Source organism: Muntiacus reevesi, chromosome 9 (genome assembly GCF_963930625.1).
Source record: "Muntiacus reevesi chromosome 9, mMunRee1.1, whole genome shotgun sequence".
In the NCBI taxonomy this organism is placed as follows: Eukaryota; Metazoa; Chordata; class Mammalia; order Artiodactyla; family Cervidae; genus Muntiacus; species Muntiacus reevesi.
Genome location: NC_089257.1, coordinates 34,562,187 through 34,587,625, shown reverse-complemented (window position 1 = coordinate 34,587,625; position 25,439 = coordinate 34,562,187). Strand labels below are relative to the sequence as shown.

General features: G+C 50.3%; 1 protein-coding gene across 4 annotated transcripts in view; it reads left to right on the top strand.

Annotated features, from left to right (window-relative positions):
• Positions 1 to 25,439, top strand: part of MYO7A (myosin VIIA) — a 106,132-nt gene that overhangs the window by 66,259 nt on the left and 14,434 nt on the right. For all 4 annotated transcript variants that reach the window (XM_065944159.1, XM_065944158.1, XM_065944157.1 and 1 more), the window contains 13 exons: positions 839 to 958; positions 1,505 to 1,678; positions 2,799 to 3,026; positions 12,711 to 12,881; positions 15,290 to 15,407; positions 16,140 to 16,266; positions 17,406 to 17,575; positions 18,511 to 18,701; positions 19,399 to 19,523; positions 20,210 to 20,367; positions 21,339 to 21,492; positions 23,019 to 23,174; positions 23,745 to 23,850. In XM_065944159.1, coding sequence (XP_065800231.1) covers positions 839 to 958; positions 1,505 to 1,678; positions 2,799 to 3,026; positions 12,711 to 12,881; positions 15,290 to 15,407; positions 16,140 to 16,266; positions 17,406 to 17,575; positions 18,511 to 18,701; positions 19,399 to 19,523; positions 20,210 to 20,367; positions 21,339 to 21,492; positions 23,019 to 23,174; positions 23,745 to 23,850 — 1,998 coding nt within the window. The remainder of the gene's footprint in view (positions 1 to 838; positions 959 to 1,504; positions 1,679 to 2,798; positions 3,027 to 12,710; positions 12,882 to 15,289; positions 15,408 to 16,139; positions 16,267 to 17,405; positions 17,576 to 18,510; positions 18,702 to 19,398; positions 19,524 to 20,209; positions 20,368 to 21,338; positions 21,493 to 23,018; positions 23,175 to 23,744; positions 23,851 to 25,439) is intronic.

Below are 25,439 nucleotides of genomic sequence, written 5' to 3'. Positions count from 1 at the left end.
GCTGAGAGCTGGATCAGCCCAGCTGGTCAGCACTATGAGGAGTGGAGGGGTCAGGGAGGTGGACCCGGGAGGAAGAGGAGCAGTTAAGCTGGGTGCAGGGCAGGGGTGGTGTGTGGGGTGAGGCCGGAGGCATGGCTGAGACTAGAAAGGCCTGGATTGTGGCAGCCTTTTTGCCAGCATGAGGTACGTGGACTTGATCTAGAGGGCAATGGGGAGCCCTGGGAAGCTGAAGAGGGGCATGGATGGAGGTGTCCCCAGGAGCAGGTTCTGAGTGTGGGTGGAGGAACCAGAGGCAGGAGACCTGGGAAAGTTGCTGATAGTCCAGGTGTTACTGACCTGGGTCTATGCACCTTTTAATCAATAGAAGTTGATAAGAGGCCAGACATGAAATTTAGGCAAGGCTTTACTGAGGCTAGTGCTACAGTACAAGGGAGCAAGAACAAGAAATGGGTGCCCCTGCTTGCTCCCTGGCTCCTTAAATGAGGTGAGGGTGGGATGGATTGGTGGGTCAGATCAGAGGTTGTCTGCCCACTGCCTTGGTGGTGGTGCTGTCTGCAGGGCTCAGGGAAAAGTCCCTGCCTCTGCTCCCAGCAGCTCAGAAATGGCAGTTGGTTTGTGGCCTTTTTGTATCTTATTGTTCATAATTGCTCCCACTCCACCTGTGCAGTTATTTTCGGTCCCTTTTGGTTTGTTTGCATTTTGTTGCTCAAGGAGATATTTGTCTAGGTGCAAGCAGTCCAGTAAAGGGTCCCAGGTCCCAGCCTATCAGCCTGTCTCACAGGTGGGGAGGCCGAGGGAGGCTGGAGTGGGGTCCCCTGAGTCGGTCCTCTGTCCATAGTACCTGCGGAACTTCATCCATGGGGGACCCCCTGGCTACGCCCCGTACTGTGAGGAGCGACTCAGGAGGACCTTTGTCAATGGGACACGGACACAGCCGCCCAGCTGGCTGGAGCTGCAGGTGCGACCCCTGGGCGTGTGTGCTTGTGTGTGTGCGCTTGTGTGACCAGTACACCCCAGGGCCCTAGAAACGTTTCCTGCTCTGGGATTCTGTGGTCTTTCAAGCTCGCACCCTCGAGTTCTGGAGTCTCAAGCCCCTGGAACAGGAAAGCCCCTTGTGGGCAATGACTCCATCTGCTGGCTTAATAGTCAACGTGACTTGCGAGGGTGTTCCTCTGTGTCTCAATGGCTTCATCTGCAGCATGGCAATGAAAATGTCACTTCACAGGGTCTTGTGATGGTTACATGACAGGAGGACAGGCGTCCCTGGTTCCTGGCAAAGACTGACCACCCGGCCAGCCCTAGTGTCCCAGCTCAGGGACCCTGCAGGTCCTCTCAGGGTGGGGAGCACAGCAGGGCTCCCTGGGCGCCTGTGACCAGGGACAGGCAATGTGCTGTGGGACGTTTAGGTCTGAGGGCTCCATCTCCAGAGGGAGCCGGGAGCCCAGAGGGAGTGAGATGTTCTGAAGTGAAAGGATTCCCACACAGCCTCTTGGGTCATTTTCAGGCCACCAAGTCCAAGAAGCCCATCATGCTGCCTGTGACGTTCATGGACGGGACCACCAAGACGCTGCTGACGGACTCGGCGACCACGGCCAAGGAGCTCTGCAACGCGCTGGCCGACAAGATCTCGCTCAAGGACCGCTTCGGGTTCTCCCTCTACATCGCCCTGTTTGATAAGGTGAGGCCAGCCCGGAACCTCTCCTCGCAGAACCCCCAGGGCCACCCACCAGCTCCCACCCCAGTGCTGCCACCTACCCGCCCGGGTGCCCTTGCACGGTTACTGACCTTCCAGGGCCTCAGTTACCTCCTCCGTAAACCAGTGGGAACCCTGGCCCTGCCCCAACTCCTTAGGATCATGGAGGGATCCTAAGTACCTAAAGAGAAACCCAACCATACAATGGAGATTGAAGCCCGGGGCTCGCTGCACGCATATGGGCCCAGGTGGATCCAACCCTCTGCTGATGAAAGAGAAAGAACATGGTGGAGAGAGAGCTACTGGCTCTGAGATTCAGTTTTCCTGTTTGCAAATGGACTTATGATTCCTTATCAGGAATGGTAGTTTCTTTATACTTGTTTCGGACCAACTAGACCTAGGGTGTGTGCCTCGCGGGGTGCGTGTCGGCCTGGACCCTTCTCTGCTGAGCTGGGCCTTGTGGTTGTTGGTTCGTTGCTAAGTCATGACTGACTCTGTGAGACCCCATTGACTGTGACCCACCAGGCTCCTCTGTCCATGGGATTTGCCAAGGCAAGAATACTAGAGTGGACTGCCATTTCCTTTTCTGGGGAATCTGCCATTTCCTTCTCCAGGGGATCTTCCTGATCCAGGGATCGAACTTGCACCTCTTATGTCTCCTGCATTGGCAGGTGGATTCTTTACCACTGAGTTACCAGAGAAGCTGAGCTGGGCCTGGATGTGGGTGACTTTTGCCTGCACACCACGGACCACAGAGATGCCCCCCACCCCCCATTCTAGCAGGTCCAGTGATAGCAACATGTTTTCTGATGCCATTTCTCTCACCAGCAGACACCTGCATTTTCAGTGACCACGTGCCCACCAGAGTTTCACAAAAAGCTTCCATTAGGAAATAGGAATCCCCCGGTGGCTGTGCCAGCTTTGCCCGTGTTGGGATCCAGGGGATCCCCCCTGCTGGTCTGCCTCCTGGGTGACCTGGGTGACCTCCTTGCCCTGAGCCTTGGTTTTCCATCAGAACCAGAACAGCTGGTGCAGTTGAGCTCCTTGCAGTCCTTCCCTGCCTGTCCACCCTTCCGCTGGCTGACTTCCAGCCCTGTGCCCGCAGGTGTCCTCCCTGGGCAGTGGGAGCGACCACGTCATGGACGCTATCTCCCAGTGTGAGCAGTACGCCAAGGAGCAGGGCGCCCAGGAGCGCAACGCCCCGTGGAGGCTCTTCTTCCGCAAGGAGGTCTTCACGCCCTGGCATAACCCCTCAGAAGACAACGTGGCCACTAACCTCATCTACCAGCAGGTGGTGCGAGGGGTCAAGTTTGGGGAGTACAGGTGTGAGAAGGTGAGTGAGAGCTGATTTTCTGGCTGAGCTTGCTTGGATCTTAGTTGCCTGTTTGCTGAATTTGGCTGAGTGGTGCTATCCCTGACTCACCATCGGTGAATGGGGAGGTTAGCCACATGGAGGCGGGGTGTCATCTAGGCTCCTCTTAGATTTAACACCAACCCCGTAGGCTGGGAAAGGTTGAAGGCAGGAGGAGAAGGGGGCGACAGAGGATGAGATGATTGGATGGCATCACTGAGTTGGTGGGCATGAGTTTGAGCAAACTCTGGACAGTGATGCACAGGGAAGACTGGCAGGCTACAGTTCACAGGGTCAGACATGACTGAAGTGGCTGAGCCTGGCACATAGGAGTGAGGGCTTTGAAGAATAGCCTGAATTCGCCTGCGGGAGGTGTTCCTGCCCTGCTGTGGTGACTGCATGACACAGAGTACGTGCTTCACAACTCACTGTATTGTTCTTTTTTATCACTGTCAAATCATTTTATTTATTTGGTTATTTATTTATATTGGAGTATATTTGATTTACAATGTTGTGTTAGAGTCAGGCTTATAGCAAAATGATTTAGTTATACGTGAACGTATATTCATTCTTCTTTGGATTCTTTCCCCATATAGCTTATTACAAAGTATTAATAGAACTCTCTGTGCTATATAGTAGATCCTTATTGATTATCTATTTTATTAATACATGTACTAGTGTATATATGTTAATCCCAGCCTCCAAATTTATCCCATGCTCTTTTCCTCTTTGGTAACCTGAAATTTGTTTTCGAAGTCAGTGTGTCTGTTTCTGTTTTATAAATAAGTTCATTTGTATAATTTTTCTTAGATTCCACATATAAGAGATATCATATGATATTTGTCTTTTGTTGACTTACTTAGTATGATAATCTCTTGGTCCATCCATGTTGCTGCAAATGGCGTTATTTCATTCTTAATGGTTTCATTCTTAATGGTTTCAACTCTTAATGATTGAGTAATATTTCACTGTGGGGCTTTCCAGATGGCTCAGTGGTAAAGAATCCACCTGCCAAGCAGGAGACATGGGTTTGATCCCTGGTTTGGGAAGATGCCCTGAAGAAAGAAATGGCAATCCACTCCAGTATTCTTGCCTGGGAAATCCCATGGACAGAGGATCCTGATGGGCTACAGTCCATGAGGTTGCAAATGAGTCAGACACAACTTAGCAATGAAACAACAACAACATTCTTTTGTATATATATATGCATGACATATTCTTGGGCTTCTCTGGTGGCTCAATGGTAAAGAATCTGCCTGCAGTGTGGGAGACCTGAGTTCGATCCCTGGGTTGGGAAGATTCCCTGGAAAAGGGAATGGCTACCGACTCCAGTATTCTTGCCTGAAGAATTCCATGGACAGAGGAGCCTGGCTGGTACAGTCCATGGGGTTGTAGGGAGTCAGACATGACTGAGTGACTAACACTTTCACTTTCACGACATATTCTTTATCCATTTCTCTGTCGATGGACATTTAGGTTGCTTCCATGTCTTGGCTATTATAAACAGCGCTGCAGTGAACACTGGGGCACATATATCTTTTCAAAGTATGGTTTTCTCTGGATATATGCCCAGGAGTGAGATTGCTAGATCACATGGTAGTTCTAATTTTAGTTTTTAAAAGACCTGTCATACTGTTTCCAGAGTGCGCTGTGCTTAGTTGTTAATAGCTATGCCAAATTGACATCCCCATCAGCAGTGTAGGAGGGTTCCCTTTTCTCCATATCCTCGCCAGCATTTATTTTTATTTGTAGACTTTTTGAATATGGCCTTTTTGATTGGGTGTGAGGTGATACTTCATTGTAGTTTTGATTTGCATTTCTATGATATGATTAATGATATTGACCATCTTTCATGTGCTTTTTGACCATCTGTGTGTCTTTGGAGAAATATCTATTTAGATCATCTGCCCATTTTTTGATTAGGTTGTTTGTTTGCTACTGAGTTGCGTGGGTTGTTTGTACATATTGGAGATTAATTCCTTTTTGGTTGCATTGTTTGCAAATATTTTCTCCCATTCTCTGTTATCTTTTTGTTTTGTTGGTGACTTCCTTTGCTGTGCAAAAGCATTTGAATTTCCTAAGTGTTTATTTTTGTTCTTATTTTCACTACTCTAGGAGATGGATTGGAAAAGATATTGCTGCAATTTATGTCAGGAATGTTCTGCCTATCTTTTCCTCTAAGAGTTTTATAGTATCCAGTCTTACATTTAGGTCTTTAATCCATTTTGAGCTTATATTTGTGTATGGTATTAGAGAATGTTCTAATTTCATTCTTTTACGTGGAGCTGTCCAGCTTTCCCAACACCATTTATTGAAGAGACTGTCTTTTCTCCATTGTATAGGTTTGCCTCCTTTGTCATACATTAGTTGACCATAGGTTCCTGGGTTTATTTCTGGACTTTCTATCATGTTCCACTGATCTTTATTTCTATTTGTGTGCCAGTATCATACTGTTTTGACTGTAGCTTTGTAGTAAATATTCTGAAGTCAGGCAGCCTTTTTCTGTTTTCTTTTTTCTCAAGATTGCTTTGGCTATTCGGATTCTTTTGTTTCTCTCTGCAGATTTTAAAGGTTTTTATTTTAGTTCTGTGAAAAATGCCATTGGTAATTTGAGAGGGATTGCATTGAATCCATAGATTGCCTTGGACAGTATAGACATTTTGACAATATTGATTCTTCTAATCTAAGAACATGGCATATCTTTCCATCTGTTTATGTCACCTTCAGTTTCTTTCATCAACATCTTACAGTTTTCAGAGTGCAGGATTTTTGCCTCCTTACATAGGTCTATTCCTGGGTATTTTATTGTTTTTGATGTGATGATAAATGGGATTGTTTCCTTAGTTTCTCTTTCTGATTTTTGTTGTTAGTGTACAGAAATGCAAGATATTTCTGCATATTAATTTTGTAGCCTGGAACTTTACCAAGTTCATTCGTGAGCTCTAGTAGTTTTCTGGTAGCGTCTTTAGGATTTTCCATGTACAGTAGGTCCCCTACATTTGAACGAGTTCTGCTCTGAGAGTGCATCCATGAGTCTAATTTGTTTATGTCTGACAGTTATCCTAGGTATCCAGCTAACACAATCAGCTATATAGTACTGTACTGTAATAGTCTTATTGTACTTTTCACACAAATAATACATAAAAGACAACAAAATAAAACATTTCTAATATTGCATGTAGTAACTCAAAAGTACAGTACAACAGCTGGCATAGAGAGGCTGGCATTGAGTAAACGGGCAAGAAGGCTATTGACTGGAGGAGGGATGGGAGGTGGGAGATGGTAGAGCTGACAGATCACCAGCACTAGGGGATGGAGGGCAAGCTGCAGTCTCACTCACGTCTGACACTGACGGCAGGTTCTGGCTCCTTGCTGGATTCAATTCTATCTACCCTCTTGAAGAAACGATCCAGTGATGTCTGGATCGTTTCTTCTCATCATAATGACACAGTGGCCCTGGATTGCATTCTTAAACAGCAGCTGCAAGCTTCATGCACTGTTCTGTGCTTAAGTTCTGTGCCTCAAAACTGATAGTGCCTCCTCAAATACGGAAGACCTTACCATTCCCTGTGTCGTGAATCTGTTTGGTTACTTCTTCCTCTTGTCTCTCTCTAATTTATTTATTTATTTTTTCAAAAAATTATTTTATTTTATTTTTTTCTTTTTTTTCATTTATTTTTATTAGTTGGAGGCTAATTACTTTACAGTATTGTAGTAGTTTTTGTCATACATTGACATGAATCAGCCATGGATTTACATGTATTCCCCATCCCGATCCTCCCTCCCACCTCCCTCTCTACCCGATCCCTCTGGGTCTTCCCAGTGCACCAGGCCCGAACACTTCTTTGTCCTTTGTCTGGGCCTCCAGTTCCATCAGGTCTTCATTAGTAAACTTGTGTTGCATAGCAAGGAGTTCAACGCAGTCATCCTCTTGCAGATCTAGCTTGAAATAAATATAATGGACTACTGTACTCTATACAGTACTGTGCAGTAACAGACACAAAAGCCAGCCCCTTGTAGAGGGTGCACACGTGACAATGTATGCCAGATACATGAACTGACTTATGTGCCTGGACATGCAAACACGTTTACACCTTTGAAAGTTCACAACCTGAAGATTCCTATGTAGGGGACTTACTGTATAGTATCATACCGTATGCAAACAGTGACTATTTTACTTCTTTTTCAATTTGGATTCCTTTTATTTCTGTTTCTTCTCTGACATGGCTACAACTTCCAAAACCACATTGAAGAAAAGTGGCAAGAGTGGACATCCTTCTCTAGTTCTTGATCTTAAAGGAAATACTTTCAGTTTTTCACCATGGTGAACGATGTTAGCACTGGTTTTGTCATATATGGCCTTTGTTATGTTGAGTTAGTTTCTCTCTATGCCCACTTTCTGGAGAGTTTTTATCACATATGGCTGTTGAATTCTGTCAAAAGCTTTTTCTGCTTGTATGAGGTTAATCATATTATTGTTTTAATTCTTTAGTTTTCTGCATGTCTAGTAGGTTGATCATATTGATTTGCCAATATTGAAGAATTTTTGCATCCCTGGGATAAATCTCACTTGATCATGGTTTATGATTCTTTTACTGTAGTGTTGAATTTGGTTTGCTTGTATTTTGTTGAGGGTTTTTGTGTCTGTGTTCATCAGTGATTTTCTTTTTTTTTTGGTGATATCTTTGTCTGGTTTTGGTATCAGGGTGATGATGGCCTCATAGAATGAGTTTGGGAGTGTTGTTTCCTCTGTAATTTTTTGAAACAGTTTCAGAAATATAGATGTTAATCCTTCTCTAAATGTTTGATAGAATTAGTCTGGTCTAATTCTGGTCCTGGCATCTGGTCCTGGATTTTTTGTTTGTTTGAAGTTCTTAAATCACAGTTTCCATGTCAGTACTTGTGATTGGTCTGTTTGTATTTTCTATTTCTTCTAGGTTCAGTTCTGGAAGATTGTACATCTCTAAGAATTTGTCCATTTCCTCTAGATTGTCCATTTTATTGGCATATAGTTGGTTATAGTAGTCTCAAAATACTTTGTGTTTCTGTGGTATTGTAATTTCTCCTTTTTCATTTCTAATTTTATTGATTTGCCCCCTCCCTTTTTTTTCTTGATGAGTCTGGATAAAGGTTTATTAGTCTTATCTTTTTGAAGATCTTTGGGATTATTTTCTTTGTCTCTATGTCATTTATTTCTACTCTGATCTTTATGATTTTCTTCCTTCTACTAACTTTAGGCTCTGTTCTTCTTTCTCTAGTTGCTTTTGGTGTAATGTTAGATTGTTTATTTGAGATTTTTCTTCTTATGTGATGTAAGATTGTATGAACTTCCTTCTTAGTATAGTTTTGCTGCATTCCACAGGTTTTGGATTATCATGTTTTTGTTTTTATTTGTCTCCAGGAATTTTTTTATTTCCCCTTTGATTTCTCTGTTGATTATTTAGTAGCATATATATATTTTTAAGTAGCATATTGTTTATCCTCCACGTGTTTGTGTTTTTTTTTTTACAATTATTTTTCTTGTTGCTGATTTCTAATTTCATAGCTTTATGGTCAGAAAAGATGCTTGATGTGATTTCACTTTTTATTTATTAAGGCTAGCTTTATGGCCCAGCATGTGATCTACCCTGGAGAATGTTCTGTGTACACTTGAAAAGAATGTGCATTTGCTGCTTTTGGGTGAAATGCTTTATAAATATCAGTTAAGTCCACCTGGTCTAACGTGTCATTTAAGACCTGTGTTTCTTTATTGATTTCCTGTCTGGATGATCTGTCCATTGATGTAAACGGGGTGTTAAAGTCCTCCACTATTATTGTGTTACTGTCAATACATTCTTTTATGGCTGTTAGCATTTTCTTTATATATTGAGGTGCCCCTATGTTGGGTGCATATATATTTATAGTAGTTTCTTCTTGGATTGGTTCCTTGGTCATTATGTAGTGTCCTCCTTTGTCTTTTATAACAGTCTTTATTTTAAAGTCTATTTTGTCTAATAGGAGTGTTACTACTCTAGCTTTCTTTTGATGTCTATTTGCATGGAATGTGGTTTTCTCATCCCCTCACTTTCAGTCTGTGTATGTCCCTACATCTGAAGTGGTTTTCTTGTAGACAGAATATACATGGGTCTTAGTTTTGTATCCATTCAGCTAGTGTATGTCTTTTGGTTGTAACATTTAATTCATTTTCATGTAAGGTAATTACCAATATGTATGCTCTTATTGGGGCTTCCTAGGTGGTGATAGTGGTAAAGAACCTGCCTGCCAATGCAGGAAATGTAAGAGACACTGGTTCAGTCTCTGGGTTGGGAAGATCCCCTGGAGGAGAGCATGGTGACCTATTCCAGTATTCTTGCCTGAAGAATCCCATGGGCAAAGGAGCTTGGCAGGCTACAGCCCATAGTGTCGCAAAGAGTTGGACACAACTGAAGTGACTTAGCACTCACTTGCGCATGTTCTTACTGCCATTTTGTTAATTGATTTGGGATTGTTTTTGTAGTTCTTGCTTCTTCTCTTCCTCTTTTGTTCTCTCCCCTTGTGATTTTTTTTTTCCCCCCTGTGATTTGATGACTATATTTAGTGTTGCATTTAGATTCCTTTTTCCTTTTTGTGTGTGTATCTGTTGTAGATTTTTGGTTTGTGGTTACCATGAAGCTTCAATATAGCAGTCTACATGTATCCAAGATTGTTTTAAGTTGCTGATCACTTAATTTCAAATGCATTTCTAATATCCTGCACTTGTACCCTCTTCTCACAATTGCTGGGTTTGATACCATCTGTGTGTGTAAATAATTTCCTACCTTTACTGTATGGTTGCTTCTACCAGTGAGCTTTCCCATTCATTATTTTCTTGTTTCTAGTTGTAGACTTTTCTGTCTAGAGAAGTTTCTTTAGCATTTGTTGCAAAGTTAGTCTGGTGGTGCGGAATTCTCCTAGCTTCTACTTATCTGTGAAGCTTTTGGTTTCTCCCTTGAATGTGAGTAAGAGCCTTGCTGAGTACTCTTGTTTGTAGGTTTTTCCGTTTCAGCACTTTAAATATATTGTGCCACTCCCTTCTGGCCTGCAGAGTTTCTGTTGAAAAATCAGCAGATAACATTATGGGTATTCCTTTGTATGTTATTTGCTGCTTTCCCCTTGTTGCTTTTAATATTTTCTTTTTGTCTTCAATTTTTGTCAGTATGTTAATATGTATCAGCATGTTCTTCCCTGAATTTATTCTATATGGGACTTTTTGCTTCCCATGGACTTGGGTGGCTGTTTCCTTTCCTGTATTTGAGAAGTTTCCACCTGTTATCTCTTCAAGTATATTCTCAGCCCTTTCTCTCCCTCTTCTCCTCCTGGGACCCCATAACATGAATGTTAGTGTGTTTAATGTTGTCTTAGAGGTCTCTTAAACTGTCCTCATTTCATTTTTTTTTTTTTATTCTTTCTGTTCTATGGCAGTGATTTTCATGGTTACGTCTCCTGGCTCACTTATCCTTTCTTCTGCTTCATTCTATTTTCCCTCCTAGTGTATTTCTCATTTCAGTTATTGTTCATCTCTGTTTTTCTTTAAATTTTCTAGCTCTTTGTTAAAAATTTATTTTATCTTCTCAATCTGTGCCTTCATTCTTTTTCTGAGATCTTTGATGATCGTCTTTACCATCATTACTCTGAATTCTTTTTCAGGTAGGTTGTCTGTCTCCCCTTCACTTAGTTCTTCTGCATTTTATCTTGTTCCTTCATCAGGAACATATTCTTCTGCTGTCTCAATTTGTCTTTCTGTGTTTGCAGTCCCACAGTCTGTAGGATTATAGTTCCTCTTGCTTTTGGTGTCTGCCCTCTGGTGGACGGGGCTAGTCTAAGAGGCTTGTGCGGGCTTCCTGGTGTGAAGGACCGGTGCCTGCTCACTGGTGGCTAGAGCTGGATCTTTTCCCTCTGGTGGGCAAGGCTGTGTCAACAGGTGTATTTAGGAGATGGCTGTGGGCTCAGGAAGACGTTAAGCTGCTGTCTGCTGATGGGATGGGGCTGTGTTCCTGTCCTTTTGGTTGTTCGGCCTGGTGCATCACAGAATTGGTGCCTTTGGCTGTTGGGTGGGGCCACATCTTGATGTCAGAATGGTGGCCTCCAGGACAACTCTATACCAAAGAATACCCAGTCCCCCCCACCCCAAGTGTACCTGTCCTCACAGTGAGCCATATTTGTCCCCCCTACCTCCCCAGGAGACCCTCCAAGACCTTCAGGTTCCTATGGAGCTGCTGCTTTGCCCTGGGTCCAAGTGAATGTGAAAACTTGTTTTCATCCTCTGAGACTGGAGTGTCTGTTTCTCCCAGTCCTGTAAAATTCCTGCAATTAAGCCCAGGTGGCCTTCAAAGCCAAATGCTCTGGGGGCTCCTCCTCCCTTGGTCAGACCCCCACACTGGGATGCCTGACATGAGACTCAGAACTCTCATTCATTGCTTCTGCAATGTAATTGTTTTCCAGTTTGTGGTTGCCCACCCAGGATATTTGGGATTTGACTTTATGGGGAACGCACCCTTCCTACTGTCTCATTGTGGCTTCTTCTTTGTCTTTGCAAGTAGAGTATCTTTTCTGGTAGGTTCCAGTCTTTTTTTGTTGATGATTTTCCAGCAGTTAGTTGTGGTTTTTGTATTTTCATGAGAGAAGGTGAGCTCAGGTCCTTTCACTCTACCATCTTATGCTGTGCATCCTGTTGTATTGTTCTGAGTTACTCTAGAAATTTCTCTAAAGGAGTAAAAGCTCCATTCATTTAGACCAGAGTTTGCAAACATGTATCCTTTTATCTCTGAGGACAGGATTGACATGCATGCTTTGTTTTTGATGGTTTTATGACATTTATGGTTCTGTTGGTGATTAGGTGGAGGAATGAAGATGGAAATGAAGGGAAGTGTTGGTGGCAGAGATGGCAATGGTGGAGGTAGTGATGGTGCAGGTGGTGGTAAGGGTAGTGATGAGGATGGTGGTGAGGATGGTGGTGGGGATAATGATGGTGGTTTTGGTGTTGGCGAACTGATATTCAAGCAGAATATATTCATATAGCCATATCAGTTGCTAAAATTTTGAAATACTTTAAGCTAGTTGGAAAACTACTGTCTTCAAGGTGCCCAAGAGTCTTTCTCTACCACTCCTGCTTCCAGAGCCCAAGGGAGCCCCAGGCAGGCATCTCTGGGGCTGCCATGCACCAGGCTTAGGCAGAAAAGGGGCAAGTGCTTAGTGCCCACCTAGCACTCCTCAGCCTCGGCAGTATAGCCCAGGGGTTGCTCAATACCTTGACCATTCCCAGGTAGTGTCGTGGTGATGATGGAGGTAGTCATGGTGATACCTCCACCCACCTCTGACAGTCTCATACCCAGGCCTCCTATTCTCCAGGGCAGGCCCTTCTCTCCAGGCTGAGAATGTGGTGGCTGACCCAGTACTGATGGGCTTCCTCTGGGTCAGCTCATGTGCCTTGGGCATAGTTCAGCTCTGTGCTGGTGCTGAGGGGGGACCCAGGAGCAGGCAAGTGGCACCCTGCCCTTGGGCTGCTCATGGTTCCACCAAGCAGACGGGAGCTCCTGGTGAACCAGGGAGAGCGCAGAGTCCCCAAGGCCTGGGTCTGAAAGTACGGGAGGCTTGGTGGCCTGAAACAGCTTCCCAGAGCCTGTTTTGATGAGCTCTCCCCCTACCCAGGAGGATGACCTGGCTGAACTGGCCTCCCAGCAGTACTTCGTGGACTATGGCTCCGAGATGATCCTGGAGCGCCTGCTGAACCTCGTGCCCACCTACATCCCTGACCGCGAGATCACGCCCCTGAGGACGCTGGAGAAGTGGGCCCAGCTGGCCATCGCGGCCCACAAGAAGGTCAGAGGCCTGGGGCTTCGAAGGGGAGGACTTTATGGTGACCTGGACGAGGGGTCGGGACCTGAGAAATCCAAGGGATCCCGGCTCTTACCTGGCATCTGCTTGTCCACGGGACTGGGGGGACAGGACGGCACCTTGACTTCCTGGCTCCCAGCAGCCTTTCTTCACTGTGGACATCGGTTCACTGCTGTTTTGTGCTCTCTACTCTGGGCTGGACGCCGGGGACACAGATGGGTCAAATCCAGTTCTGTGCTCTCACTAGCCCTGCCAGTCAGGAGGGTGGTTGCACATTAGAGAAGCTTCTAGGAGATGCACCTCCTTTCTCCCCTGGAAGAGCTCTGGCCCAACTTCCTGCCTGGGGAATTTGAGGTACAGGCCTCCCTCTGCCTCTTATTTGAGGCTCCAGGCCCATGACCAGCCCTGAGTAGCTCTGTTCTAAATTAACAGACCTACCCTAAGTAGAGCAGGGGTGGCCTGGTGGGGTGGGGGTCCCTGGCTGCTGGAGCGGACCCATAGGCCACCCCCTCATCTCCAGGTCCTGGTTGTATAAGAGTAGAATCACCTTTGCACACAAGCTATCGAGGGCTCCAAGATCATCCCCTTCCCCATGCGGCCTCTTCCCTAACCTGGGAGCCCCGTGTGTCTCCCCCTGAGTTCTGCCTTCTCTGGTGAGCTGCCCACAAGTCTCCACCTGTACCCGAATGCTCCTGGCACCCCCGCTGCTTCTAGGCTTGGCTCACCCCCAAGGACCTTCCTGTCCTCAGTGGCCCCAGAAGAGATGCATGTTCTCCTCCCCGCCCCTCCCTCTCTCTCTGACATTGGCAGCCTCCTCTCCCTCACCCCTCACTCCTGGTCAGCTGCTGAAGACCCCAGCAGCTCCAGCCTCCGTCCCCACCTCGGCTCTTCTGCCTTCCCCAGGTCCACGGTGTCCACCACCAAGGGGCATGTGACATGTGGCCTTTTCTGGGTTGGGTGCCACTGTTCATGACTTCCTTTGGTTTGGGGTGCTTGTCATGTGTTGGGCACCGCAGCAGACCCTGGAGACTCAGCTGTGGGCAAAAAAGGCGTGCTCTCTGCCCTCCCGGAGCCCATGACTGAGCTCACTGGGTCTCCGCTGGATGGTAGTGCCCTGGCCTGCGTGGCCCAGAGCCCTGGGCCAGACCCCTCGTATGGTGGATAGATGTGAACTAGTGTGATTATTAGGGTCAGACAGGTAAACATATTTTATTTTGAGATAATTTCAAGCTTATGAGAAATTTGCAGGCTAAAAAAAATCAGAGCTGCTGTGTACAGTATACACCTCACCCAGATTCCCAGTGTTTAACACTGTCCCACTTCTGCTGTGACTTTCTCAGCACACATACCCGTTATTTTTTCTGAGCTATTGGAGATTAGATTTGAGACACTGAGCCCCTTATTCCTGAATGCTCACAACTCCCGATTTTTCTTTTCTTTTCTTTTTCTTATTTATTTGGCTGCATGAGGTCTTAGTTGCAGCATGCAGGATCTTGGTTACGTCATGTGGGTCTTGCCTTGCAGCGCATGGACTCTCTGGTCGTGGTGCACGGGCTCCAAAGCACACAGGCTCAGTAGTCGTGGCTTGTAGGCTTAGTTGCTCAGCGGCATGTGGGGTCTTAGTTTCTTGACCAGGGATCGAACCTAAATCCTCTGCATTGCAAGGTGGATTCTTAACCACTGGACCACCAGGGAAGTCCCATCACAGCTCCTGGGATGGCACTGCTTCCGAGCCCTCGTAGTGCATGGAAATGCAACCGCTTAGGTGCTGGCTGGCACCCATGTGTCTTTATCCATGCTTGTGTTTTTAAGTGATAAAAACCAGTAAGTTCATTCTGATCACTTCAGCCCTACTTCAGTACCACCAAGTTCTTATTAAAATGCAGCAGGATATTTTTAGATAATAAAGCATTGGTGCATTCATTTCTTGCGGAAGTGTTGGATTGTCCCCCAGCTGCTTGCCCCCTTCAGGCTCCAACCTTTCTCCATGCTACTGCCTTCCTAACTCTCAGGTTCACCTGTCAGTTTCCACTAAATGCCCAGCCCTTCCGTGGTGGGTGGCCTCACCCACAGTTCCATACGACCTGGCTCCTGCCCATCTGTTTCCCACTCCCTCTTCTTGGTCATGCCTGGCACCGCTCCCCCACTCTTAGCCACTCATGTTCTTGTTCCCCAAACACCTCTCCTGCTCGCTGCCCTGTGTCTCAAGGGCTCACTGCTGTTGGTGGAATCGGAGGAAGACAGAGTGATGGGGACGCTGTGGGCTGGTGGGGTGAGGTGAGGCCGCGGTGCATACAAGAACACAGTGGCCCAGGGCCCATTTCTGGCTTTGGGGACAGGGACAGAGCTTGTGCCATGTATTTTCTCCCTTGTCCTTGTCTGTGAACCTCCAGGGTATTTATGCCCAGAGGAGAACTGATGCTCAGAAGGTCAAAGAGGACGTGGTCAACTATGCCCGCTTCAAGTGGCCCTTGCTCTTCTCCAGGTTTTACGAAGCCTACAAGTTCTCAGGTACCCCCAGCCCTCCTGCCTCCCATCCTTCCCTCGAGGGCTCCAGCTCACAGTCAGGGGAGGGGAGCGGCCTGGGCCAGACTCCCCAGTCAGCCAGCCTTCTGCTCTCAGGGCTGCTGGGTCCCCAGGTCAGGGTGCTGAGCGGGTCCTCCCTCTCTGCAGTTCAGTAGGGCTCTGTGGCACTTAGTAGGTGCTCAGCCACACACTGGGTGGAACAACTGAGTATTGTGATCATTAAAGCACCTACTGTGTATAGAATGGGGTGGCCGACCCCGTGAAGTTGAGAGCGGATGCAGCTGTCACAAACCCACACAGGCCATTTGCTTAGCCATCCTTGGGCATCAGCATTAGGCACCTGCTCCACACCAGGCCCTCTGCTGGTGCTGGATTTGCAGAACCACCAAATATCAGGTTGGAGGGAACCTCTGGGGCTCAGTTAGTGTGACCCTCCCCCCTCCATATCCTACCACACCGCTCTCAGGGCCTTGGCCTGAGAGACCAGGTGGCAGCGACAGTGTGCAAACCCAGCTCCTTAATCCAGCACTCTCCTCCCACCGCACCTGGGGTTTTGGCTTGTAGGGAAGTTGTGTTCCCTAAGTCTCAGTTTCCCCATCTGTAAAATGGACATCAGTGTACCCCAGGCTGGCCATCTCCATGGTGGTTATGAGGATTGGGAAGGGCTGGGCCTGGGGCTGGGCTGGCACTATCTCAGTGCCCCTGTCTCTGCCCCAGGCCCCAACCTCCCCAAGAACGATGTCATCGTGGCGGTCAACTGGACGGGTGTCTACTTCGTGGATGAGCAGGAGCAGGTGCTTCTGGAGCTGTCCTTCCCCGAGATCATGGCCGTGTCCAGTAGTAGGTCAGTCTAACTCCTCACACCCCGCAGGGCGGGGACTTGTCCGGAGCTGCACTGAGACCAGTGGCCGGGGTGGGACTCAAACGCGGGGTCCTGATTCAGCACTTTCTGAAGTGAAGCAGGCAGATGGAGACGCAGTCAGACAGAGTGGGGAGGAGAGGGCTCCGAGGTCTTTCCTGCAGGTCATGGGGGCCTTGGGGAGAAGCCCCCGCCTCACAGAGGACATCAAGATGCAGAGACATGCAGTGGCCTGTCCGGCTCACACGTGATTGACAGCATGTGCTGCGCCCTGCAGACTCCTGGCACCTTCCTCCCAATGGGGGGGGGTCTTTATGGCACATTCCTGGTTGTGCTGAGATGGGTGTGGGTGGTTAGGACAGTCAGGGACAGTTGAGCATATGCCAAAAGAGCTGGCCTGGCATCTGGGGGCCTGCGTGGGACTCACCTCCATGTCCTCATCTCTTAAATAGAGGTCTTCACTCTCCTGCAATAACAGAATAACAGTGGTGAGGAATAAATGCCGTAGTTGATGGGAGCCTTTGTAAACAGAGAGGTGCAGTGCACACAGGAGCAGCATTGGGAGTGGGTCCTGCAATGGACTTGTCCCGGCAGTGCCTTGTCCCCTGCCTGGGGCTTGTAGGAGTGTCTCTGAGCTGCATCCAGTGTGGGCCAGGGTTGGGTCATATCCAGCTCAGACCAAGCACAGATGCAGTGGTGCCAAGATAATCCTTGTTCTCTTGTAGCTGCAGTTGAGAGGGGAGATGGACATCAAATAAGCCACTTTTCAAGTAGGGACCAGTGTGCTGAGGTCTGTGGGAGGGCTTCCTGGAGAAAATGGTATCTAGGCTGAGTCCTAAAGGGTAAGTAGGAATTAGACAACAAAAGGGAAGTGAGCTCCCCAGGCAGGCCTCGCCAGACTGTGCGTGACTCTGGCCGGCCATGGGTGAGTCAGGCTGAGCTATGGCTCCTGGGGCCCTTTGTCACCCTGGCCGGGCCGGCCTCTCTCTGGACAGGCCGCTTCTGACTGGGCTGGCCTTGGTCTCCTTCAGGGAGTGCCGTGTCTTGCTCTCGCTGGGCTGCTCTGACCTGGGCTGTGCCGGACTGACCCCGACGGGGCCCTGTTCTCCGTGTTGGTCCTGCAGGGGAGCGAAGTTGGCGGCCCCCAGCTTCACGCTGGCCACCATCAAGGGGGATGAGTACACCTTCACCTCCAGCAACGCCGAGGACATCCGTGACCTAGTGGTCACCTTCCTGGAGGGGCTCCGGAAGAGGTCTAAGTATGTGGTGGCCCTGCAGGACAACCCCAACCCCGGTGAGTGGCTCCTGGCACCGGCTGCTAGTCCCTGGGTCAGGGTGTTAGGCAGATCACATGCCCTGGCCTTGGCCTGGTGTTCAAGATCTCGAGTGCCTGTTACTCCGCCTTCCCCAGACACCTGCTATGCCAAATGGTCCAAACAGCTCACCTCTGTGCCTTTGATCTATGCCTTGTGGGAAACCTTCCTTCCCCTGATCCTAAATACTTATCACCCGCCACCTTCTCCACATGAGATCAGGAGAACTCTCCTCCTCAGTGTTCCCCAAATACCATCTTCAAGTGATGACAGCAATAGCAACTATAAACCATGCATCCCTGGTCCATAGGCCTTTGAGGTCCTGGGCAGGGCTCGAGAAAGAGATGAACCCCAGCCCTGCCATCGGGGGGAGGGGGTGGGAGCAGACTGTGACAGCCCCTGTGACAGAGCGGTGACCTGGGAAGCTCAGAGCCTATGGGAACCTGCGTGTGGGGGGGTGGCCCCCATGCAGCCTGGGGTTCAGGGAGGACATTTGTGTGAGCAGAATGTTTGGGGCAGAGGGGATCACGGAGCAGAGGCTGGACAGCCCAGGTTGGAGGCTGGGAACAGCAGATAGGTCAGTTTGGCTGAAATGGGCGAGGAAAGGTAGAAGGGGCAAGAAGCGGGAGGCAGAGGAAATCAGGAAGGCGGTCGCCAGCAATAGGCCTTGTGAATCTGTCGAGGAATTTCTTTTAGGCCAGTGAGGAGCCACGGAAGGCTTTCGACCAATGACTGTGTCTGTGTGTGTGTAGGGGGTTGCGGCAAGGTGGCTCCTGAGCAGATCTGAGAGGGACAGGGCCTCAGTTCCAGTGGGGAGGAGCAGCTTATAGATCATCAGCCCAAATAAAGGTGTTCCAACCCATCTCTGACCTCTCTGCCCCTCCCTTGTGCGGCCCCACCCATCTCTGCCTTCCAGCCGGCGAGGAGTCTGGCTTCCTCAGCTTCGCCAAGGGGGACCTCCTCATCCTGGACCACGACACGGGCGAACAGGTGATGAACTCGGGCTGGGCCAGCGGCATCAACGAGAGGACCAAGCAGCGTGGGGACTTCCCCACTGACTGCGTTTATGTCATGCCTACTGTCACTATGCCACCGAGGGAGATTGTGGTATGTGGCCTGGCTGGGGGTGGTAGATGGATGGGAGGCTCCTCTGGACCCTCCTTGACTTATTCCCACATCATAAAATAAGAGTGGGGGATTACCGTGGATTCATGCTGTGCAGCTTCTATGAAGATGATCCAGGGGTCTCATGGGACCACAGACTTAAAAGTTGGAGCAACTATTAAACTGGTACCAGGTGGAGAGGAGCCTAGAAACTGCTTCAGATGAAGACCTGCCTGGGCTGGGGGATCAGAGGAGAGTGGCCTAGGGGATAGGAGAATGGGGATGGGGCTTGCACTAGCTAAAAAGGCAGTGAGGTCAGAGCTGGGAAGGCAGGCCCTGGTTCCTCTGGAATCCCCCCTCCCATCCCCCCAGCCAACACTGAGGACTTGGAACCCAGCTTTCCAGGCAGTTCCTGAGCTACTTCTCACATTGCATCCCTGGCCTTGTCCAGGCTTTCTGATGACCCCACCTCCTTCAGACAGGGTACTGAGGGAAGGGTCTTAAGCCCAGCATGATGGAGGCAGTGGTAACATCAGAGACTCCCCAGAAGGAAAGGGGCTCCCGGGTCAGACAGGCCCAGGGCCCACCCTGATGAAGGCCGTCTTCCCCAGCCCCAATCAAGAAGGCTCTGGACTTTACCATGTTGATCCAGGGCCCCCAGGTGGAGAGCTGACTTCAGTTCCTGTCTCTTGGTCTCTAGGCCCTGGTCACCATGACCCCTGACCAGAGGCAGGACGTTATGCGACTCCTGCAGCTGCGAACGGCAGAGCCCGAGGTGCGCGCCAAGCCCTACACGCTGGAGGAGTTTTCCTACGACTACTTCAGGTGATGGGGGAAGGGGAGACAGGACGGGAACTACAGGCTTCTGCTACTCTCCGGTCTGCGTCGTGGGTCCCTTTGTGGTGCCCCCACCTGTGAGAAGGGCCCGGGTCAGAGGGAGCCAGAGGGCAGTTTCAGTCTATCGAAGTGACCCTTCTCATGTCATGTCATCTTATCCTGCCTTCATTTAAGATCCAGTGACTGTGCTGCTCTAAGAGGTGGAGTCCTGGGCACTCAGCTCGCGAGCCTGTTCTTGCCTCATGGACTCACAGTCCTGGTGGGGAGGCAGGTGTGAAGCCAGGCAGTTGCTGTTTTGTGTGCCCGGTGTTGTGATGGAGATGCTGGGTGGAGTGGAGATGGAGAGGAGGCTTCCTGGGGGATGTGGTGTCTGGGCTGCTGGGTGGAGGAGTGCCAGGGCAACGCATGCCATGGCCTGAGCAGAGGGAGCAGAGGGCAGCCAGGGCGAGCAGGCTGGGGAGGCAGGCAGGGCTGACCGGGGCTCAGCCAGCCATGTTAGTGTCTGCATTTGTCAGCTGAGAAATTAAGGCCTGGGCAGAGCTGGTGACTCACCCCAGGTCACAGGGGACAGTGGGGAAGCACAGGGCCAGTTCCCTATGTCAGCCTCCTGTACGGGGCAGGATGGGGCTGGAGTTACAGCCTGGCCATCAGTGCCGACTGGGTGTGCTCCGCAGGCCCCCGCCCAAGCACACGCTGAGCCGCGTCATGGTGTCCAAGGCCCGCGGCAAGGACCGGCTGTGGAATCACACACGGGAGCCGCTTAAGCAGGCGCTGCTCAAGAAGATCCTGGGCAGCGAGGAGCTCTCGCAGGAGGCCTGCATGGCCTTCATCGATATCCGCACCCACAGTGGGCGGGGGGGTGACGTGAAGGGCAGGCAGGGGCCACTAGGAGGGGTCCCCCAGGGGAGGGTGGGACCAGGCCGGGCCTCTAGGGTTTTCATCACCTACTTTCTTCCGAGAGGCCCTGCTGGGGCCTGGGCAGATATGGGGGGATGCTGACGGGGTGGCTCCCTTACCAGGGTGCCGGGGACTGCCCCCTCCGCTGTCTCCTCACACCCTGTCATTTGGGTGACAGATTTAAACTGTGCCGTGTGCTGGGCCAGGCATGGAGGCCCAGGGGTGAGCAGACTCTGGCCTCATGGTGCCCGTAATTGAGAGGGGAGACATGCTGGTCAGGGTCAGTGCTGTGATGGGGCCCAACAGCACAGTGGCCCGACCTGGTCTTGGAGAGCAGGGAGGGCTTCCTGGAGGAAATGACATCTAGGCTGGAGACCCACCTGGGCCCATCCAAGGGAAGATGGGTGAAGAATGTTCCTGACAGAGGGAGAGGCATGCATAAAGGCCCTGAGGCAAAACAGAGCCTGGCTGTTTCAAGGGCACAGATTAACTCAGCACAGCTAGAGCGTAGAGCTCCAGAAGGGAATTCAAAGATCTGGGCCGATGGATGAAAGGTTCCCCAGGCCTATTAAGAAGCTTGGACTGTGTCCTGCGGCCAAGGGGTGTGGTACAGTTAGATTTGTGATTTGGAAAGTTGATTCTGGTTGCTGTAAGAATTCTTGTTCTGAGGTTGGGGCCTGGAGCAGGATGGTCAGCGAGGAGTGGCCAGAGGAGCTGGGGAGAGAGGGTGGGCAGCGGGCATGGAGAGCGGTGTGGGCACACTATGCCCATCTCCTGGGTGAGCAGCCTGAGGCCAGGGCCACAGGGTCAGGGAGGGGCAGACCCTGGTGGAGAGGAGGAGGAGGCCGCCTGCCTCCTGGGCCAGTGCTCCGTGATTGGCCATAGCCTTCCTTGACGGCTCCCCACCTGTGCTCAAGTACATGGGTGACTACCCGTCCAAGAGGATTCGCTCCGTCAATGAGCTCACCGACCAGATCTTCGAGGGAGCCCTGAAGGCCGAGCCCCTCAAGGATGAGGTGTATGTGCAGATCCTGAAGCAGCTGACTGATAACCACATCAGGTTAGCCGGGGTGGTGGGAGGATGCAGGCAGGCCCCTACCCTGGAGATAACAGCTGAAGGTAAGACGGGGAGCTCACTCCCTGTTGAGGCAATGGTGGCTCTGTCTGGGAGCCATCCTCCTTCGCTTAGAGCAGGAACGTGTCCTTGGGGCTCTTCCTCAAGGTCCATGGAGGAGGGTCAAGAACCAAAGGTGGTGGCTGTGCCCTTGGAGTCTGTCTTCCCCCAAGTTGAACAGTCCCAGCTCCTCATTTCCCGCTTCCCTCTGCCTGGACACCCTCCTTTAGATACCTGCCTCCAGCCCAGATGTTGCTGTCTGCCTGCATGTGCATCTCCTGAGCAATTGTCCCATCCCTCACTCAGGCTGAGCAGGCTGTCTGTCAGAAGCTCTGGCTAAAAATACTCATGGGCTGGGGGTGTTGGACCCCGGAGGGTGTCACCTCCTCCCTGATGGCCCAGACAGTGGCAGGAGGGGGAAGTCATGCACATGCTCATCTCAGAGCCAGAGACAAGCCCCACCCTCTCTCCTGATTCTCAGGCCTCCAACTCCCTCCCCAGCCTTGTCACTCTCTCCATCTCCATCAGACCACATGTCAGATCTTTTCACAAAGCTACACTTTTGTGCATGCTGTACCCATTGCCAGGAAAACCTTTCATATCCTCTGCATGTGAGAATTTGCCTCATCCTTCAAAGCCTCATCCTTCCCTGGTGTCTCAGAAGGTAAAGCGTCTGCCTGCAATGTGGGAGACCCGGGTTCAATCCCTGGGTCAGGAAGATCCCTTGGAGAAGGAAATGGCAACACACTCCAGAATTCTTGCCTGGAAAATTCTACGGCTGGAGGAGTCTGGTAGGCTACAGTCCATGGGGTCACAAAGAGTCGGACACGACTCGGTTACCTCACTTTTCAAAGCCTAGAGCAGATGCCACCTCCTTCTGGAAGCCCTCCAAGCTTCCCTCTTTCCAGGCTGAAGGAGCTCAGGGGAGTGCATGAGGGAGCCCTGGGGCTGGTCTAACTCAGTGCTACTCAAGTAATCATGCTCATTGTGCTCAGTTGTGTCTGACTCTTTGTGACCCCCTGAACCATAACCTGCCAGGCTCCTCTGTCTGTGGGATTCTCCAGGTAAGAATACTGGAGGGGGTTGCCATTTTCCTCCTGCAAGGGATCTTCCTGACCCACGGATCAAAACTGTGTCTCTTGCTTCAAGTAACAGATGAGTTAAAAATCTCCTGCCAGAATAAACCACATACTGCTTCCATCGTAGGAAAGTCTTACTAAAAAAAAAAAGAAATCTTAACTGAACCAGAGTGCTTGGTGACATACTGATTTTCATCTTGGCACAAGCACTTTACCTCTGAGTGACGAGTAAGTGTGTGGCCTGGGGCAGGTTGGTCGACCACACTTTGAGTAGCACGATTTGGATCTGTTGGGAGGCTGGGTCCATGTTGGTCTCAGAGAGGGGTGGGGGCGAGGGCAGGCATGTGCTGCCCTGGTGAGGAGCCCTGCTGGACACCACGCCTCTTCCCGCAGGTACAGTGAGGAGCGGGGCTGGGAGCTGCTCTGGTTGTGCACAGGGCTCTTCCCACCCAGCAACATCCTCCTGCCCCACGTGCAGCGCTTCCTCCAGTCCCGCAAGCACTGCCCACTCGCCATCGACTGCCTGCAGCGACTCCAGAAAGCCCTGAGGTACGGCCGTCTGCAAGGGGTGGTGGGGGGGCAGCGGGCACAGTGTGGGCACTGGGATGGGCTTCTAGCCACATGGGCTTGGGAGACGAGTCCCTTGGTGATGCTGATGACCTCAGCATCAGCGGTTGGGACCCATCTTTGGGGTCCCACAGCTGCCCAGTGAATAAAGGTTGGGACCCATCTTTGGGGTCCCACGGCTGCCCAGTAGACAAAGGTTGCCGTGCCTAGTACCCATTCTGGACAGTTTGAGAGTCTGCTTGCTCAGAAAGCTATTTTCTAAAACCGTCAAGTCTGCTGGGGAGGCAGACACCTGGGTTGCACTCTATACTCTGCAGAGCTCACTTGCATCCTTTGCTTCATTCGTTCCCCTCCACATCCCAGTTGGTGGGTACCATCATCATCTCGTTTTACAGATGGGGAACAAAAGGCTTGAGTTTGTTACCATCACCTGGTAGGAAGTGGTGGACAGGGATCAGGACTGGGCTCTGCCTGACTCCGAAGTTGCTCCTGTTCTCTGCTTCCCATGGCTGCCTCCTGACTTGGCCCCTCTCCCCCTTGGTTGGTTTTCAGAAACGGGTCCCGGAAGTACCCCCCGCACCTGGTGGAGGTGGAAGCCATCCAGCACAAAACCACCCAGATTTTCCACAAGGTCTACTTTCCTGATGACACTGACGAGGTAAGGGACATGGGGCAGCCCTGATGCCTCTCCCCCACCGCCCCCATCTTTGCCCCCATTCTCCTGCCCTTCAGTGGAGTTGGGGCCATAGACTCCTCCAGTCAGGAGCCCTTGGGTTCCTGGTCTAGCCTCTCACTAATTGGATTAGCTTCCTTGACAAGGTCATCCCTCCCTTTCTCTGAGGAGCCTCTGTCTTGCAGAAACGTGCATTCTCCCTCCAAGTTGAGCTCTGTGTTGATGCCACCTCCCTGGTGCCCATTCTGTTCCTGGGCACAGGCCTGCCTGCTCCACAGCCCCAGACCTCCTCTGCTGTCCTAAGTCCACTCTCCTGCAGACCTCTTCCCTCCTTTTCACTTGACCTGTGCGTGCCCTCTACCTTGGTCCCCTGGGCAGAGGTTTTGTCTTCTTGTCACACCTGTTTGGTCAGGCTGACTTCTGATCTATACCCCCTTCCCCATCCCAGCACAGCATCTCATTCAGAGAAACAAGACCAACATTGAAACTTTTGGTTTGAAAAGCAGCTTAAAAACTTGCCTAGAGACTAGAGACACAGAAATTCTATTATAGGATTCTAGACACAAGGACAGAAAATCTTCCTAAAATCCTCTCCTGTCCCCAGTGGAAGCTTACATGGAACATCCCCCCCACCCCCAGACCGCCCTCCTTCTAAACCTCCCTGGACTCTCCTATCCCTCTCAGCCCGTCTGGGCGGCTTCCCCGCTCGTGACGCCTCACCTTTCTGGAGTTTGTTTTCTCCCTCCTTCAGTCTATTTTCTTCCACACCCGCTGTCTCTTCTGCGCTTCCTTGGCCTCCGCCATCACTCATGCTTCTACAGCCACACCCGGGACTCTGGAGGCCAAGGCTTGGAACTGCTTGGAGGGGTGGGAAGGGCACCAACTGGGAAGATCCAGACAGGAGCTGCTTTCACTTTTTTTTAAAATTTATTTTTAATGGAAGTATAGTTCCTGTACAGTATTATGAGTGTCAGCTGTCCAACACAGTGATTCACCATTTTAAAACTAATTTTATTTATTGTTTTGGCTGCGCTTGGTCTTCGCTGCTGCGCAGACGTTTCTCTAGTTGCGGCGAGAGGGGGTTGCTCTTTGTTGCGGCGCAGAGGCTTGTCACTGAGGTGGCTTCTCCTGGTGCAGAGCACAGCCTCTCGGGACGCAGCCTTCAGCAGCTGTGGTTCCTGGGCTCTAGAGCACAGGCTCAGTAGTTGTGGCTCACAGGCTTTGTTGCTCCGAGGCATGTGGGATCTTCCCGGATCAGGGTTTGAACGCATGCCTTCTGCATTGGCAGGCAGATTCTTTACCGTTGAGCCCCCAGGGGAGCCCACGAATCACAGTTTTTCAAGGCTGTACTCCATTTATAGTTGTTATAAAATATTGGCTATATTCCCCGTGTTGTACAGTATATTCTTGTAGCTTGTTTATCTTATACATAGTAGTTTGTACACTTAAGCATTGTGCTGAGCTCTGGGGAAGCCCCCTCAGAAGGAGGGTGTCTTGAATGGGAAGGGGCTCTATCTGAGGTCCAGCCATTAGGGGTGCAAGAGGCCCTGCCAGAGCCAAGCAAGTGCCTCTCT